This window comes from Pipistrellus kuhlii, unplaced genomic scaffold (genome assembly GCF_014108245.1).
Source record: "Pipistrellus kuhlii isolate mPipKuh1 unplaced genomic scaffold, mPipKuh1.p scaffold_m20_p_1, whole genome shotgun sequence".
NCBI classification, from domain to species: domain Eukaryota; kingdom Metazoa; phylum Chordata; class Mammalia; order Chiroptera; family Vespertilionidae; genus Pipistrellus; species Pipistrellus kuhlii.
This window is the reverse complement of record NW_023425404.1, coordinates 171,398,720-171,413,234: the sequence shown is the minus strand read 5'-3', so window position 1 is coordinate 171,413,234 and position 14,515 is coordinate 171,398,720. Positions and strand designations below refer to the sequence as shown.

At 42.1% G+C, this 14,515-nt stretch overlaps 1 protein-coding gene across 5 annotated transcripts in view; it reads right to left on the bottom strand.

Moving 5' to 3' along the window:
• Positions 1–14,515, bottom strand: part of FRYL (FRY like transcription coactivator) — a 177,895-nt gene that overhangs the window by 84,731 nt on the left and 78,649 nt on the right. For all 5 annotated transcript variants that reach the window (XM_045572781.1, XM_036416789.2, XM_036416848.2 and 2 more), the window contains 7 exons: positions 13,280–13,366; positions 9,749–9,920; positions 8,603–8,735; positions 5,940–6,047; positions 3,064–3,301; positions 1,974–2,159; positions 1,181–1,267 (listed from right to left, as the gene is read on the bottom strand). In XM_045572781.1, the coding sequence (XP_045428737.1) occupies positions 1,181–1,267; positions 1,974–2,159; positions 3,064–3,301; positions 5,940–6,047; positions 8,603–8,735; positions 9,749–9,920; positions 13,280–13,366 (1,011 nt within the window). The remainder of the gene's footprint in view (positions 1–1,180; positions 1,268–1,973; positions 2,160–3,063; positions 3,302–5,939; positions 6,048–8,602; positions 8,736–9,748; positions 9,921–13,279; positions 13,367–14,515) is intronic.

Here is a 14,515-nt window from a genome sequence, read left to right as displayed (position 1 = left end):
AGAGAGCCCCCAAACAAACTATTAACTTTCATGCTGACGTGCTCTACAGGTGAAGTGGAACAGACTGGAAAATGGGCTCCTCTCCAGAGGTGCATATTCATAAACATCTGCTCAGTAATATTCTGGGAGCTTCTGCCGAAGGGAAAGATTTACCTTCAGAACAAATTATATGCCATTCAAACCACAAAAATGGAGCCCTCAGCTGAACGGAGACTCCGTTTACTCCATCATTCAGCTGACATTTATAAAGCTCCCACTGAGAGCCAGGCACTGCGGAGGCACTAAACGAGAGCCACCCACTACTCTTCTCGTTGGCCTAATTCAGGTTAATCATCTAAAACAGAATTCTCAAAAATTGAACAGACTTATAACCATCTCTTATATTTATAAAGTTTTCTTATTATCTCCCTTGGTTACACATAGTCCGTGAGTTGTAAAAATCCAAGTGTTAGGCAGAAAGCACATAAATCTCTGGTGGGTCCATGAATTCCAAAACAGGAATAAAGAGAGTATCAGGTAGTAAAGTCTGATAGTTACTCTTACATCCATCTTGAAATCTTAATACATAACTTTTTTAAAAAAATTCAAACTCAACTAAGCAAGTTTGCACACGTTTTCTTAGTAATGTAAAAAATACAGTTTTTTTTCATTTCAATGAGTCAAAATACATTATGACTAGCATAAAATACTACATTGCACTTAAAGTCATGTGGCAAACTAAACAAATACATTTATTGAAAATAGAGTAAGTGCAAATTTTTTGCTCCAAATTTCAATGAAAATTTTCCATCGTAATTTAACATTATACATATATATATGTAATATTATATGCCATAATAAATAGCAATAAAAAAAGACAACAGTAACATTAGATTAAGAGGAACTTCTTAGATCAAAAAGACTGGAATTTTACAAAGACAAACTATTTTTATTGCTATGGGGAAGTATACTAACCATAGAAATAAACGGCTGCAACTATTTTTTTTTTAATTGTGTGCCACTTTTTAAAAAAGTATCTTTAACTTTTAAGTACAGTTTTCAAGAATACTTTCTAATGCAGTACATTGGTAAAGAAAATTCATGTATAGATGTGACTTAGGTTCTAAAACAAGACTGAACAGCACTCATTCATTCCAATCACTGCACGCAGTGCAGCACAGCGACAGAAGTCACCAGTTACCTGGTCGGCCCCCGTGAGATGTATGAAGCTCTCCAGAATGGATGGGCTCAGCCTGTCCATCACATCTATGGCTAATTCATCATCGCCCTGTAAAAAAGACAACATATGTCTAAAACAATTTAAATATGTTTTTATTGATTTGGGAGAGAGGAAGAGAGAGGTAGAGGGAGACGGAAGCATCCACGAGAGAGAAACATCAATCGGCTGCCTCCTGCACGCCCCCTCCTGGGGATGGAACAGGACACCTGGGCATGTGCCCTGATCAGAAATCCAACCACGACCTCCTGCTTCATGGGACGATGCTCAACCAACTGAGCCGCACCGGCCGGGCGAAATGTAAGAATGTAAAAGAAAAGTAGCCAGCCGAAACCGGTTTGGCTCCGTAGATAGAGCGTACAGACTGAAAGGTCTGGGATTTATTCCGGTCAAGGGCATGCACTTTGGTTGCGGGCACATTCCCAGTGGGGGGTGTGCAAGAGGCAGCTGATCAATGATTTTCTCTCATCGATGTTTCTAACTCTCTATCCCTCTCTCTTCCTCTCTGTAAAATATCAATAAAATATATTTAAAAAAAGAAAAAAAAGAAAAAAGAAAAGTAGCCAAATTTAACTAAATGTTTACATGCACGTTTGCGCTACTGGTTACCAATGGGATTGAGGTGGGTCAAAAAGACTTTGTTATGGAGTAAGCTATACTTGCATGGCTGTAACAGAAATGGAATAAAGATGGACAGAAGGATAGTTTTTTTTTTTGTATTTTCATCAGGGAAGTACATGAAGTATCTAAATCTTACCTTGGGTATTTCCAAAAGTGCAAACAAAGCCCGGATTTCTCTGAGGACACTGACGGCCAGTCTCCGCGTGGCAGGCCGGCTGCTGCAGAGGATGACGAGGGCAAACCCTTCGACCACGTGGAACACACTGGGGTACGGGCTCCTCTCCAGAGGAGGGGGGTGCGAGGCGCCGTTCGCCAGACCGTGCTTGAAAAAGAAGAAACAGACGTGAAAGACAAAATTTCACGATGTATTTACGGACGTCCTAGTAAAACAACTGAGAGGAACGTCCATCGTAGAAACGACGGCTACAGGCCTGTCTCAGCTCGAGCAATTTAAATAAACTTGATTTTATATAAAAATGTAACAGTGCACACAGTGGAGGAAGGAGCACTTATTCGTCAGCGGCAGTCCGAACAAGAATTCTGTCTCTCACACCGCTATCACTCGGTGGCTACTCTGTCACCTTAGAGCTGACACTACCAGTCACTCTCGGGCTGGCATGTCTGTGCGGGGGGGTGAGGGGACTGGACGGCATCCTTTGTCCTCAGAGCCGAGGCCCAGCGGCGGTCGGTTAGCACCGGGGAACTTGTGAGAAGTGGATTCTCAGGCCCCTGGTGATTTATGTGCTCATTAAAGTCTGGGAAGCTGGGCTGGCTTAGGATCCAGTTCTCGAATCCCGAGGTTCTATGTCTTACACACGTTACCATAAACCAGTAATCTGGGCACCGTTAATGGTGAAGAAGGACACAAACTGTGCAGGAGAAACAGGGACTGGTGCCAAGGACAAAAACAATCCAATACCTCAAAAGAAAGGCTGCCCGCGTTTATTAATGGTACCGGCTTTCAATACACCGGGAACTGCCTACATCTGAACTGGAATTGCCTCTCCTACTGGTGTTCGTGCAAAACTCCCTGTTATCAAAGGCAGGAGGTCAGACACAAAAGATGATAGACTTAAGCTAGGAACGACAGGAGAACTCAGTGTCCGGGATTGTGAACACTTTGGAAATGAATAAAATGAATTAAACATTGAGGGTGTGATACATGAACGCCGCTGGTCCTTTACCACTGACCCTGTCTCCAGGGACCACACACAAGAACAGGGTACCTGGGAGTCCTGGTTCTTGTTGTGCATTTGGGTTGCCTGCTTCCACTGGTTTATTAACTGTACCAACATCTTTACGGCGTTATCAAGAAGCGTGGGGTGGACGTCAGTCACTTCTCGGACAACGAAGTAGACAAATCCTGAAAGCACGTCCTCCCGCCAATCTGGAAAATCGAGCACGAGAGCCTGCAGGGTATTGAAAGCGAGAGCACGCAGCTCCTCGTCCATGTGAACCGTGAGCCTGCCAGGAACAAAGGTCCGTCAGCAAACCCCGAGCCTTCCAAGCGGTTTTATCACCTGCATCTTAGAACTAAGGACTTAGTAAACATGGCCTCTTAGTTGGCTTGCACTGAGTATGAAGATAGAAATCAATGCTCACTTTTTGTGTTATAGCCATTCCTATGCAAGTCTATACTCGTTTGTTTAAATTCACCTATCAACCTACTAATACTAGTTAGTATTTTTACTCTAACTCAGAATGATTTGATCACAATGCAAATGCCATACTTGGGAAAATCCCGATTGCCATGACAGCATTATATTTAAAAGTCCTATAATTCTTAAAAATACAATGTTATCCTCTAATTAGTCAATAATTATATGCAATCATATAATGTCTTAGCACCATCTCACATTTATTCAGTCCTTCATTATTACTGGGAAGAACATGATTTATCTCTATCATTCCTCTCACGTGCTGAGGTTACTGTTAAATATAAGCTGGCTGATTGTAAGAAAGGAAATAAAAAAATAAAGATGGACTCAATTTAACAGAAATATTTCTTGAAGGTGAGAATGAGCATAAATTTAGTAGTAACCTCATAAAGGCAGTATACCTAGAAAATTAAGACATTTTCAAACTAACACCTATGCCCCTAAAGACAGTGCTAAACAAATTAGAGAGGCTATATAAAATTGCCTTTTAAAGACATCGAAACCATATGGGACACGAACCTGATAGAAGTTAAAGGATTTTAACAGAACATAAAAGAATGATTAGGAAAACACACACACACAGAAAAGATGGCCGCAGCATATAGCATCATATGTTTCTGATTTGGGCCTGAGGAGGATTGTTTAGACTGTAGGGGTGTCGAACTCAATCAGAGAAGGGGCCAAAATCTAAAATCCAGCCTAAATCGTGGGCCGAATGGTTTACTGAACAGTCATAAACTGTCATTGTGATGGAAACGCAGCAGAGAGCAGTGATGACAGTGCGGTGCGGGCCACATTGCAAGGCCTGGTGGGACGGATTTGGCCCGCGGGCCTTGTGTTTGACACATGTGGTTTAGAGACTGACCATCAAGACAAAGGCAGCAGAGTTAGAAACAGCCTGAAGGAAAAAGAAAAGCAGGTGACGTTTAAAAACACGCCACAGTGTTTTTAAATGACATGCTTGGGAATGGGATGCTGGTGTTATGCTCCGTGACAGAGGAGGAGAGCTGGGTGGTTTTGGTGAAAGGAGGGAACCAGGCCTGGCCTCCCCTGAGCCAGCCTCCAGCGACAAGGAGACTGCAAGGGAGATGCATCCCGGCCAGACCCAGGTGGGAGCCGGCCCGGAGCAGCAGCAGCAATGGCAGCAGCTCATCAGAAGTGTCACACGGGCCAGCTGAGGGCCCTGAGTCTGGTGCTGTGTCTGATAGTGGCCCCCAGGGAGCCCACTGTGGGAGAGGAGAGTGACTGACTATAGGATGCCAGCGTTAGAGGTTACTTCAGCATCCCTTAACCCACGAATGTGCACACGTCATCTGACACCTACCTCAGCGACTCAGAGCACAGAGACATGAGGAGAAGAGCAATGTGGCCTGGCTCATCTAAGGCAGGGGAAGGGATGCACTAGCCTGAGAGCCAGCATACAGGTCTACACATTTACGATGCATCTCTGATTTGCTGGATGGCTTGCTTCATTTTTTTAGGTACACGGGATCTGGACATCATAATTGCAAATAAGAGGAATAGGGGACAAAAATAGACCAGATCCTAGAAGCCTTCGTTCTGCTGAAGTAAACTAATCAGTGAATATACGTCACAGAGGAAAGAAGCAAAGGAAATAGGAAAGCAAACTGGCATTCGCTATTTAGACATGTGCTCCTTTGCTGGATGCCGCCATCGCGGCCGATTACAGATGTAGTTCCACAGTGGTGGGCGCCCACCGGAACGCCCAGGCCCTCTCTCTCACCGGTTGGCTACGCTGCTTCTGAGCTACCAAGGCAGAGACGAGCAGCTCTGCCAGAGATCACAAGAGCTGCAAACCCTGAAATATCCATGACGGAGGGAACCCCTTATCTAGGGAATTCTTAACTACACCCACAAAGCAGGTTTTCAGCAGGCCACCATCTCAACTTAGAATTATTGTAGTTCTGAAAGCTAATATTTAAGCTTGGTTTCACGTTATTTGGTTATTTTTTAGACCTATGCCCATGCCAACAGAGCAAAGGGAAACCAAAACGGCAGCCCTGCGGGCAATGCATTGGAAGAAACAAGCGAAAACGAGACTTGGCCACCACGCTGGGCGCCACAGAAATAATGGTGGGAGTCAACAAAAATTAATTGCCTAATCCGTATCATCAGACAGGGACAACACCCATGTTAAAGTGTTTTATAAATCCCATGAAATATTACCAGATAGAAAGGGAGGGAGTTGAAAAAAATGGGCTTTGCAAGGGAATACAAAAGAAGTTTAAAAGTTAAACACGAATGGGGAGAACATGTTTAACCAAACATGAAAGACAAAACGGGAGTTTAGAAAGTAAATCAAACAAAGCACTAAACGTCTATATCATTAGCTTTTAGTGATAATAGTAACGGGGCTGGTTTGAAATTTAAAGGGATCATAAAAGAGATACAAACCAACATAGCGAACAGTGATTCTCCTTTACCTTGCTAACAGTTCGATGAGGTCAGTTCTGCTCATACCGTCAGGAATCAACCTTGGAATAGCAGCAATACAAGTTCTAAACAAATCAATTTTGGGTTTTCTTTCCCCCCTGAAAAATAAGTCACAACAGGACTTCAGTATATTACATATAATGGGAAATGAAGCAAAGTTGGGAAAATAATTAAAGAAAACAGGAACCCACCCCAGAAAGTTTAATGTATTTAATACAAAAAAGAAGACACATACATTCAGTAAATAATTATTAGTTTATAAATGAACAAAAGAATATAAAGACAATTCTAGGAAAAAAACAGTAAACAAAAAAAGATTTCAGTAATTGGAAAACAAGTATAGGAACGATTCGGTTAAAATAATGAATATACGTTACATTGTTTTAAATACAATTATTTCAAATTAATAAATGTAATTAAATATAATTTAACTAATATTTAATATTTAGTAAATTATTATTATACAACTAGTGGCCCGGTGCACGAAAATTGTGCACGGGGGGAGGGGGTGTCCCTCAGCCCAGCCTGTACCCTCTCCAAATGGGACCTTCGGGGGCAATCAGACATCCCCCTCAAAATCCAGGAATGCTGGCTGCCAACTGCTCACCTGCCTATGCCTGATTGCCCCTAACCACTTCTGCCTGCCAGCCTGATCACCCCCTAATCACTCCCCTGCCAGCCTGATCTATGCCTAACTGCTCCCCAGCTGGCAGGATTGCCCCTAACTGCCCTCCCCTGCAGCCTGGTCACCCCTAACTTCCCTCCCCTGCCAGCCTCATCACCCCTAACTGCCCTCCCCTGCTAACCTGTTCACCCCTAACTCCCTTCTCCTGCCAGTCTGGCCACCCCTAACTGTCCTCCCTGCTGGCCTGATCGCCCCCAATCCGTTGCTTGCCTGGTCACCCTTACTGCCCACAACTGTCCTCCCTTGCAGGCCATCTTGTATCCATATGGGGGTGGCTATCTTGTGTCTTGGAGTAATGGTCAATTTGCATATTACTATTTTATTAGATAGGATAATACTGATATTAAATAATCAGACATTGGTTATGTGGGAGCTTAAAAAATTAACAAAAAAATTATTTAATATAATTTACTAACAAGGTTCTTAGAAAACAGACTTTCTCATAAACCACTATGTTGGTATGGTTTGTTCTTGTCTTTTAACTTTACTTCAGTATTTTTTAAATTCATCTGGTTCCTTCAGAGGCTTGATACAATTTAAATCTACTGTATTTACTTCTAGTTACTCAATGATTTTATTTACTTTAAATATCTAACATCTTCATATACTGTATTTGGTCTATATTTGAAGATGAGGCTTTTAGTTAACTTATCCAAATAGCTCTTCAGATGGCCTAGAAAATAATTCTTATGTAGAAAAGAATTTGGATGATTTAAATATTTTAGGCCCATATTTGTTATAGTGGGATTTGCTACCGATTTTCAGATAAATTTTATATAGTCAGTTGTCTCTTTCCATGGTTCCAATATGCATGAGCTTTGGTAACCACAATTTAGTTAAATAATACCAGTCCCAGCATGGTTCAATCTTCAGTTCCCACACATTAACTGTAAGTAATTGGATAAAAATGTTTGTTAGCTCTTCAGTCCACCAATCATGACGTACTTAAGATGAACACCTAATCAGTGACTAACCACGTCACTCTTCAAATTCTGCCATGACCAGTCACTGCCCGTCTGTGACTTGGTTCACACACAGACAGCAAAGTGTGTAGCTGTGAGGCTTACTTGTCTCCAATGATAGACTCAGGTGGCATTTCACAGAAATGAACACTCAAAAGAGGAATCTCGTCAACAAAGATGAGAGTGGAGCAAAGGAAAGAACAGTGCTGTTGTCAGAAGGACGGCTGGCTGGGGCATGCTGCCATCGCTGGGGGCTGGGCACACTCAGCCAGAGGAGCTTGGGGAGGGCAAACTTATCGACATAAATGAGGATGAAATCACACAGGGAACACTTCACATCAGAGAAATTCCGATAGCATTACACACTAGTGTATAACAACTGTGTATGAATTAAATCGAGAGATCCAATTTCCAATTTGGTCATCTGAGACCTGGAATGCAGGTATTAATACCTGAAAAATGCTGTCCCTTATACAGAATACGTAGTTATATCTTAGCCAGGGAAGGAAGTTACTGCCATAAACTATATTCTCTTGAGGGGGAAATCCCTGATCCGGAAAAAAGATGCTGGGACGACAAGCAGCGACAAGGCTAGGGGTGGGCAGGGACCAAGTCCTGTTTCAGGGAAACTCCTCATACATTCTTCCTCTCTGCTCCCCTGGCTCCTGGGAGATTTCCAGGTTTTCTTTGTTGTTTTCCAGGGCCCTGGAATAAGAGCATCGGTCTGACTTAATAAGCCAGTCAGTCCCCGCACGCCTCTGAGGCAGCGAGGGCTTATCAATCACTCACAGAGTAAGAGCAGGGCTTTGTCACTGACAACAAACGAGGCTGAGAACCCAGGACGCCTTTTGCTATGTGGACTGAAGAACAGAAATCGGCAGGTGGAAGGAACGGCTGTATCAATAGCAGCAGGTGAGGAAGGAACAACACAGGTAAGCACGAACCAACCATCCATACTCTTGACAGAAACCGAAACAGCAACGAAAAGAATGAATTTGCTACGTACGTAATCATATCTTCAGGCTCCTTATTAGACATCTGCACACTTGTCATACACATTGGCCTCCCAACTTCCTTGTCCAAATGCCTGAGGATGCTGTCTAATGCTTTCCTCACTTGAGGATAGTAAATTGACATTCCTGGGGGTGGGAAAAAACACCTGTTATAAAATGTTAGAAATTAAATAAGGAGTAGTTACAATTCCTTTTCTGTAAAAATAAGCGCCTCTTAATCAGAGCAGACTGACAGTTGTCAGGAGGTGGTGTGTGTGTGTGTGTGTGTGAGAAAGGATTGAGCAAAAAAGAAAAAAATGATTAAAAAAAACTCACGGACCCACACAACAGTGTGGTGACTGTGGGGGAAAGGAGGATTGGGGAGATGGAGAATACAGGGGGATAAATGGTGATGGACGGAGACTCCATTTGAGGTGGCGAACACACAATACAGTGTACAGATGATGTGTTGTGGAACTGTGCACTTGAAACCTGTATAATTTTGTTAACCAGTGTCACCCAACAGATTCAGTAATAGTAAAAAAAAAAAAAAAAAAAGACATTAGCTTATCACTGTTGCAAAAGAAGGCATTTCGAATGTGACATACTCTTCTCCTGATGACTGGCTTTAGTATATGTAAAAATTATAAACAGAACTAAAATTTGAAGGAAGAGCCCTGACCACTTTGGCTCAATGGATAGAGCGTCAGCCTGTGGACTGAAGGGTCCCAGGTTCGATTCCGGTCAAGGGCATGTACCTTAGTTGCAGGCACATCCCTAGTAGGGGGTGTGTAGGAGGCAGCTGATAGATGTTTCTCTCTCATCGATGTTTCTAGCTCTCTATCCCTCTCCCTTCCTCTCTGTAAAAAAAAAAAAAAATCAATAAAATCTATTTTAAAAATTAAAAAAATAAAATAAAATTTGAAGGAAGAATGAAATGCAGTAAATACTGTCATGTAAGAAAATAAAGCTTTCAACAGGAGACTTTTAACCTCACAACTTATGGGTATTATAAAACATGTACTCATTTTTTAATCACTCCGTATACTGGAATAACCATAATAGGTAAATACGTATGTTTTAGATTGGATCAAAAACTGCTATGAAAGCATAGTAAACTGTATCAACAAGCTGTCTTGTTTATCCGAGTTAACACTGACCTATGACTTTTGCTTCTTCGTCTGTCAAGGTCTTATTGAGGAAAATCTTCTTCACACGCAGGGTGTTCCCCGAAGGAAGGATGATCCCCGTGGTGGGCATGGGCGGCTCCCCGTCTTTCTGCTGCAGGCTGTCCGCGATCACCAGGAACACCCGGAGGCCTATGTTCATTCTCTGCGGAGGGAGAGAGAGCACGTTTTCAGGATCAGAGCCGACTCTCAGCCAATGCTCTGTTCGTGTGAAAAATATCTCGTCACATAATACTGGAATACTGGGGAATGGGGGGCTGAGGACAGATATGTGATACCTTAATCAATAAAGAAATTAATAAAAATAAAAAAAACAAGAAGGGTGAGCCACGGAGAGGAATGGTTCTTAAATATTGCCCAGCGGACCCACTGCTTCAGAATTATTGGAGTAGACTTGGCAAATGCATCGATAGATAGCTTTCCCTCACCCTGACCTGCTGAACTACAATCTCCAGGGGCATGTCTCAGGATACTATAAATTCAATAAGCTCCCCAGGCCTCCGCTGGTTTGGCTCAATTGCAGGGGTACAGAAAAACGAAGCTCTCTACTTAACATTTCTTAACCAATCCAGGCACTGAAGTGTGCTTTAATGTCAAATTCCCAAATGCCACCCATGCACTTCAGAGGTCAACTGGCTCTCCTCTCTCGCTAGAAAGCTTATTTCAAACCTTTTCCATCTGTCCTCAACTCTCCTCCTCCTCCTCTCTCCCCGCCCCTCTCTTCTCCTGCTTCACCGGAAGAAAAATCCAACTTTCTTCAAACTCTCACTACCGCACACACCAGCGCACTTCCATCTGCGCTGCTTCCTCCTCTCCTTTGCTCTCATCAGCGTTGGGGAGGGCGGGGGTTGGTCTTTCTGGCTTTAGAATGCTATCGGATCTTAACGTGTTTGGGGAAATTATACTATTGATGATCTCTTTTCTTGCACCTTCAACATTTCCCTTTCAGCGGAATATGCCGCATTTCTGTTAACTGTCCTCAGTTATCGTAATAAGCCCTCCCCGAGTACTTCCCCGAAGCAGCTCTCCATGGTTAGTGACCACACTGCTCACAGCAGTGGGCGCTCTCCCTGCATCCAGTGACTTCGGCAGCACGGGACAGTGTTCCTTCCTGAAACAGTCCCCCCTCGGTATTCCTGTGCTGTAGAGGGCCGCCTGGGAAGGCACATGGGCAATTTTCCTTAATTATGTTCAGCTGAACTTAGGCATAGGCAGAGCCACGCCCTGGGAACATGTTTCCCCAAGATGGGTGACATGTCAGCTTGGCCTTGTATCAGCCCAGGTGGGGGGGGGGGGGGACACGACCACGACGACGACGACGACGACGACGACGACAACGACGACACACTAGATATGTAAATCCAGGCATGCTAGGGCCTACTTAAGAATGCAAATAAGCTGGTGTTACTTCCTGGCATTGGGGTATAAAATAAATGCACTGGGAGGGGCCATCTTCTTCCTGCGTCTCCAGCAGACAGTATGGCGACCCACCCAGCTCCCAGTTTAAAATCTATCTCTGTGTCTTCTCTCTTCATTTCTAATATTTCTCAGTCCCTGGCCGCCTCCACTTAGAACCGGTTCATTCATCTCTCTTTCCATGCGGGACGGGGAAAAGGGAGACCCCCACCATGTCTCGCCCTGCCGCATAAGGCCCCCCACACTGTGCCACTGCTGGCTGTGTCCCCTGTGCCGGGTTTCAGGCCCAGCCTCCTTTATCTGATATTAAGCATTAGACTGCCTTCTCCTACCATCATGTTCTCTCTCCCAAAGCCACTGCACGGACGTACAGCACTTTAATCACCTACTTGATGGCAAAAAGACGTCTCAGATTTAATATGTTCAAACCAAATGCACTCCCTCCCCCTACCCACCCCGAATCGATCCTTCCCCATGTTTCTCAGTAAATGACATTCTCCCTGTCTGCACCACTGTCTCAGCCCGAGCTGCCGCTATCTCTGACCTGCACCAGTGGCCTCTAAAGCAGGACAGCTCACTGGAATCCACGGAGAAAATAAAACTTCTATTAAAAGATGTTTTTATCTAAATAAGATTCAGATTTTAAGCTTACTCATCTTTATAACAGCACTGGTGCCTTCCCTTAGTCTAAACATCAGATGGTCATGTCCCAAAGTCATGCAAGACACCTGGAAGGAAGTGGGTACATCCACAATGTCCCAGGGTCCAAGGAATGGCCCTCAGTTACCCACTCTTTAATTTGCATTAAATTAATAGGTGGATACTTTTATCTGGTTTTACCTAAACTAGGTCTCACAAGACTAAAAAGATTCAAGAAAGGAAAATGCAGATCCAAGGTAATCCCAATAAAGTAAGCCTAAATGAACAACAACAACAAAAAAAACAGCAAACGAACATTTTTTCCACACAGTTTGGGCTCAGTCTCATTGATGTTTCTATTTCTCTATACCTCTCCCTTCCTCTCTCTCTCTCTCTCTCAAAAACAAACAAACAAACAAAAAAAAAAAACCCACAAAAAACAACACACACACACAACACAAAACAAAACAAAACAACAAAAAACCAACAGAACTGATACTTTTTCTACTCTTAGTGTTAGAACTTCAGTGAGGAGACTTATTTTTAGAAATAAACTTGTTCAATGGAGGAAATACTTTTGAAAATGGATGTTTAAGAGAATGCCTTTCATTATGTGATTTTTGTTGCTGGAAACCACATGAAGTATATATATAAAACACTCATACATGCTCACTTAAAAAACCCAGAAGTAAATATTACTCTATCTTAAAAAAATTCCATACACTGAAAAGCTTCAATAACTTTCTATCCTATTTGTTAACTACATAAATATATATCTTAGGACTTGATTATGAGGAGAACCAGCACAGTAATTTAAAAGACATAAGAAAACAGAGAGAACCTATAGTCTTTTTACATTCTCAAATATTATTAAGTTCTGATAATATCTTTATAAAATATTTTAAAACAATCTGAAAACTGACTGTCTACAGAGAATTAGAATTTACTAGTAAAAAACAGGGCCACAGAAGAATAACATTTTTTTTCTTTAAAAAAATTATGATTGTAAGTTCCATCTGGAGAAAAGGATTTTTGTCTGTTTTGTCTCTTATACCTAAAATAGTACCTGAAACACACCCTAGGTGCTCAATAAATGATGTATGAATGTTATTTATTAAAGACCCTGTTGTTCATATTATTTGCATTTACATTTCTGTAAGAAATGTGAGCTCACGTCACAACTTCTAGAATCCAGCTGAGCTAGCTAACCTGGATTATTTTCCACCATGCTTAACACTACTCTTAACCTGTTCAGAAAGGTTACACAACTTGTCTCAGATCACACCTGCAGTAAGAAGTAGAACTTCTAACTATGAATTTGAGACTAATAGTCCAATTCCAGAAACCGTGTTCTTAAAAACAAAAACAACAAACAACAAAAACAAACAAACACATTAAAAAAAAGTTGAGAATAATGCATTACTCTATAATTTAATTATTTTTTTTTACCTCTGGATTAATGGTGAAAGTTTTAGTAGACTTTCCAACACTGAGCAGATCAAATATTATTTCTTTCATTGCAAAATCCAAACGTTCCTAGAAAAAAAAACAAAAAACACACACACACTTACACTCAATGAGTAAATCCTTCTAACTTGCTACAACTCTATGTTAGGTATAATGCTAAGAATTATAGATATAATGGCAATGACACAGATCTGTGCCCAATAGAGATTCATAAATCTAGCTGTATATAGAAAAATACCAAGAATTATAGTTTAAAAACATGACTATAATACCTGGAACCAATGTAATACTGAATGTCAACTGTAATTAAAAAAAAATTTTTAAATAATAAAAATGTTATAGATATTTACTTATCAAATGATTTAATACCCAAACCAATGGGTAAAGTTTTAAGTATTCATTCACCAAAATCTAAGTGAAGTAATTCTCTTAGATGAAAGAGAATCCCACATTATCTATGCAGCTGGCCTAGCGAGAGACCCGACTGGGACAGGAAAAATAGGGCTCCAGGAAGGACATCTCCAAGGAAAAAGTTAACCAGTAAGATTAACTGATGTTTGAGGGACTTTTACAGTTCTGGTAGAGTGTTGGTGTGAAGCGATTAATCCAAGGGCACTGAGAGGAGAAAAGAGGGAGGAAAGAGATACAATCTAATGGCATCTTTTTCTGAATATGAGAGCTAACGCACCATTTGCTTTCATTTACCTTAGCGACAGATGTATACTTATTTAGCGACCATCAGTTCTGTGGTCTAGCAAATAGAAATGCACTTATTTTATTTAAATCCTCCTAAATAACTACAGCATGGACCGTCTAAACTGTCAGATTTTTAGTTCAAAGAGAATGCCATGAACATTCTGGAATCAAACATTTTGCTATGTTGAGGAGGTAAGCCCAGTGCTTCTGCAGGGCTGCTGTGGTGAAAGCCTCCGGTGTGATCACTCAGCATCCATTCATTGCTCTCCTCACACGCCTTCCTGGGCGGCAGAGACTGGAGAGCTGAAATGGCACTTCCTGGAGAGCTAAGATAGTATTTCCTGGAGAGCTGAAATGGTATTTCCCAGGATGTCTAGTGACAGTAGGCTTTCGGATGTGGCTTAGACTCTGCTGAGTGGCACATTCATGAGAGTCTTTGGGAACTGGGTAACGTGAGGAGGAGGGCGGGGGAGAAACCTACTTTACCGGTGGGATCGTGGCAGCAGCACGGACCACCAGTGG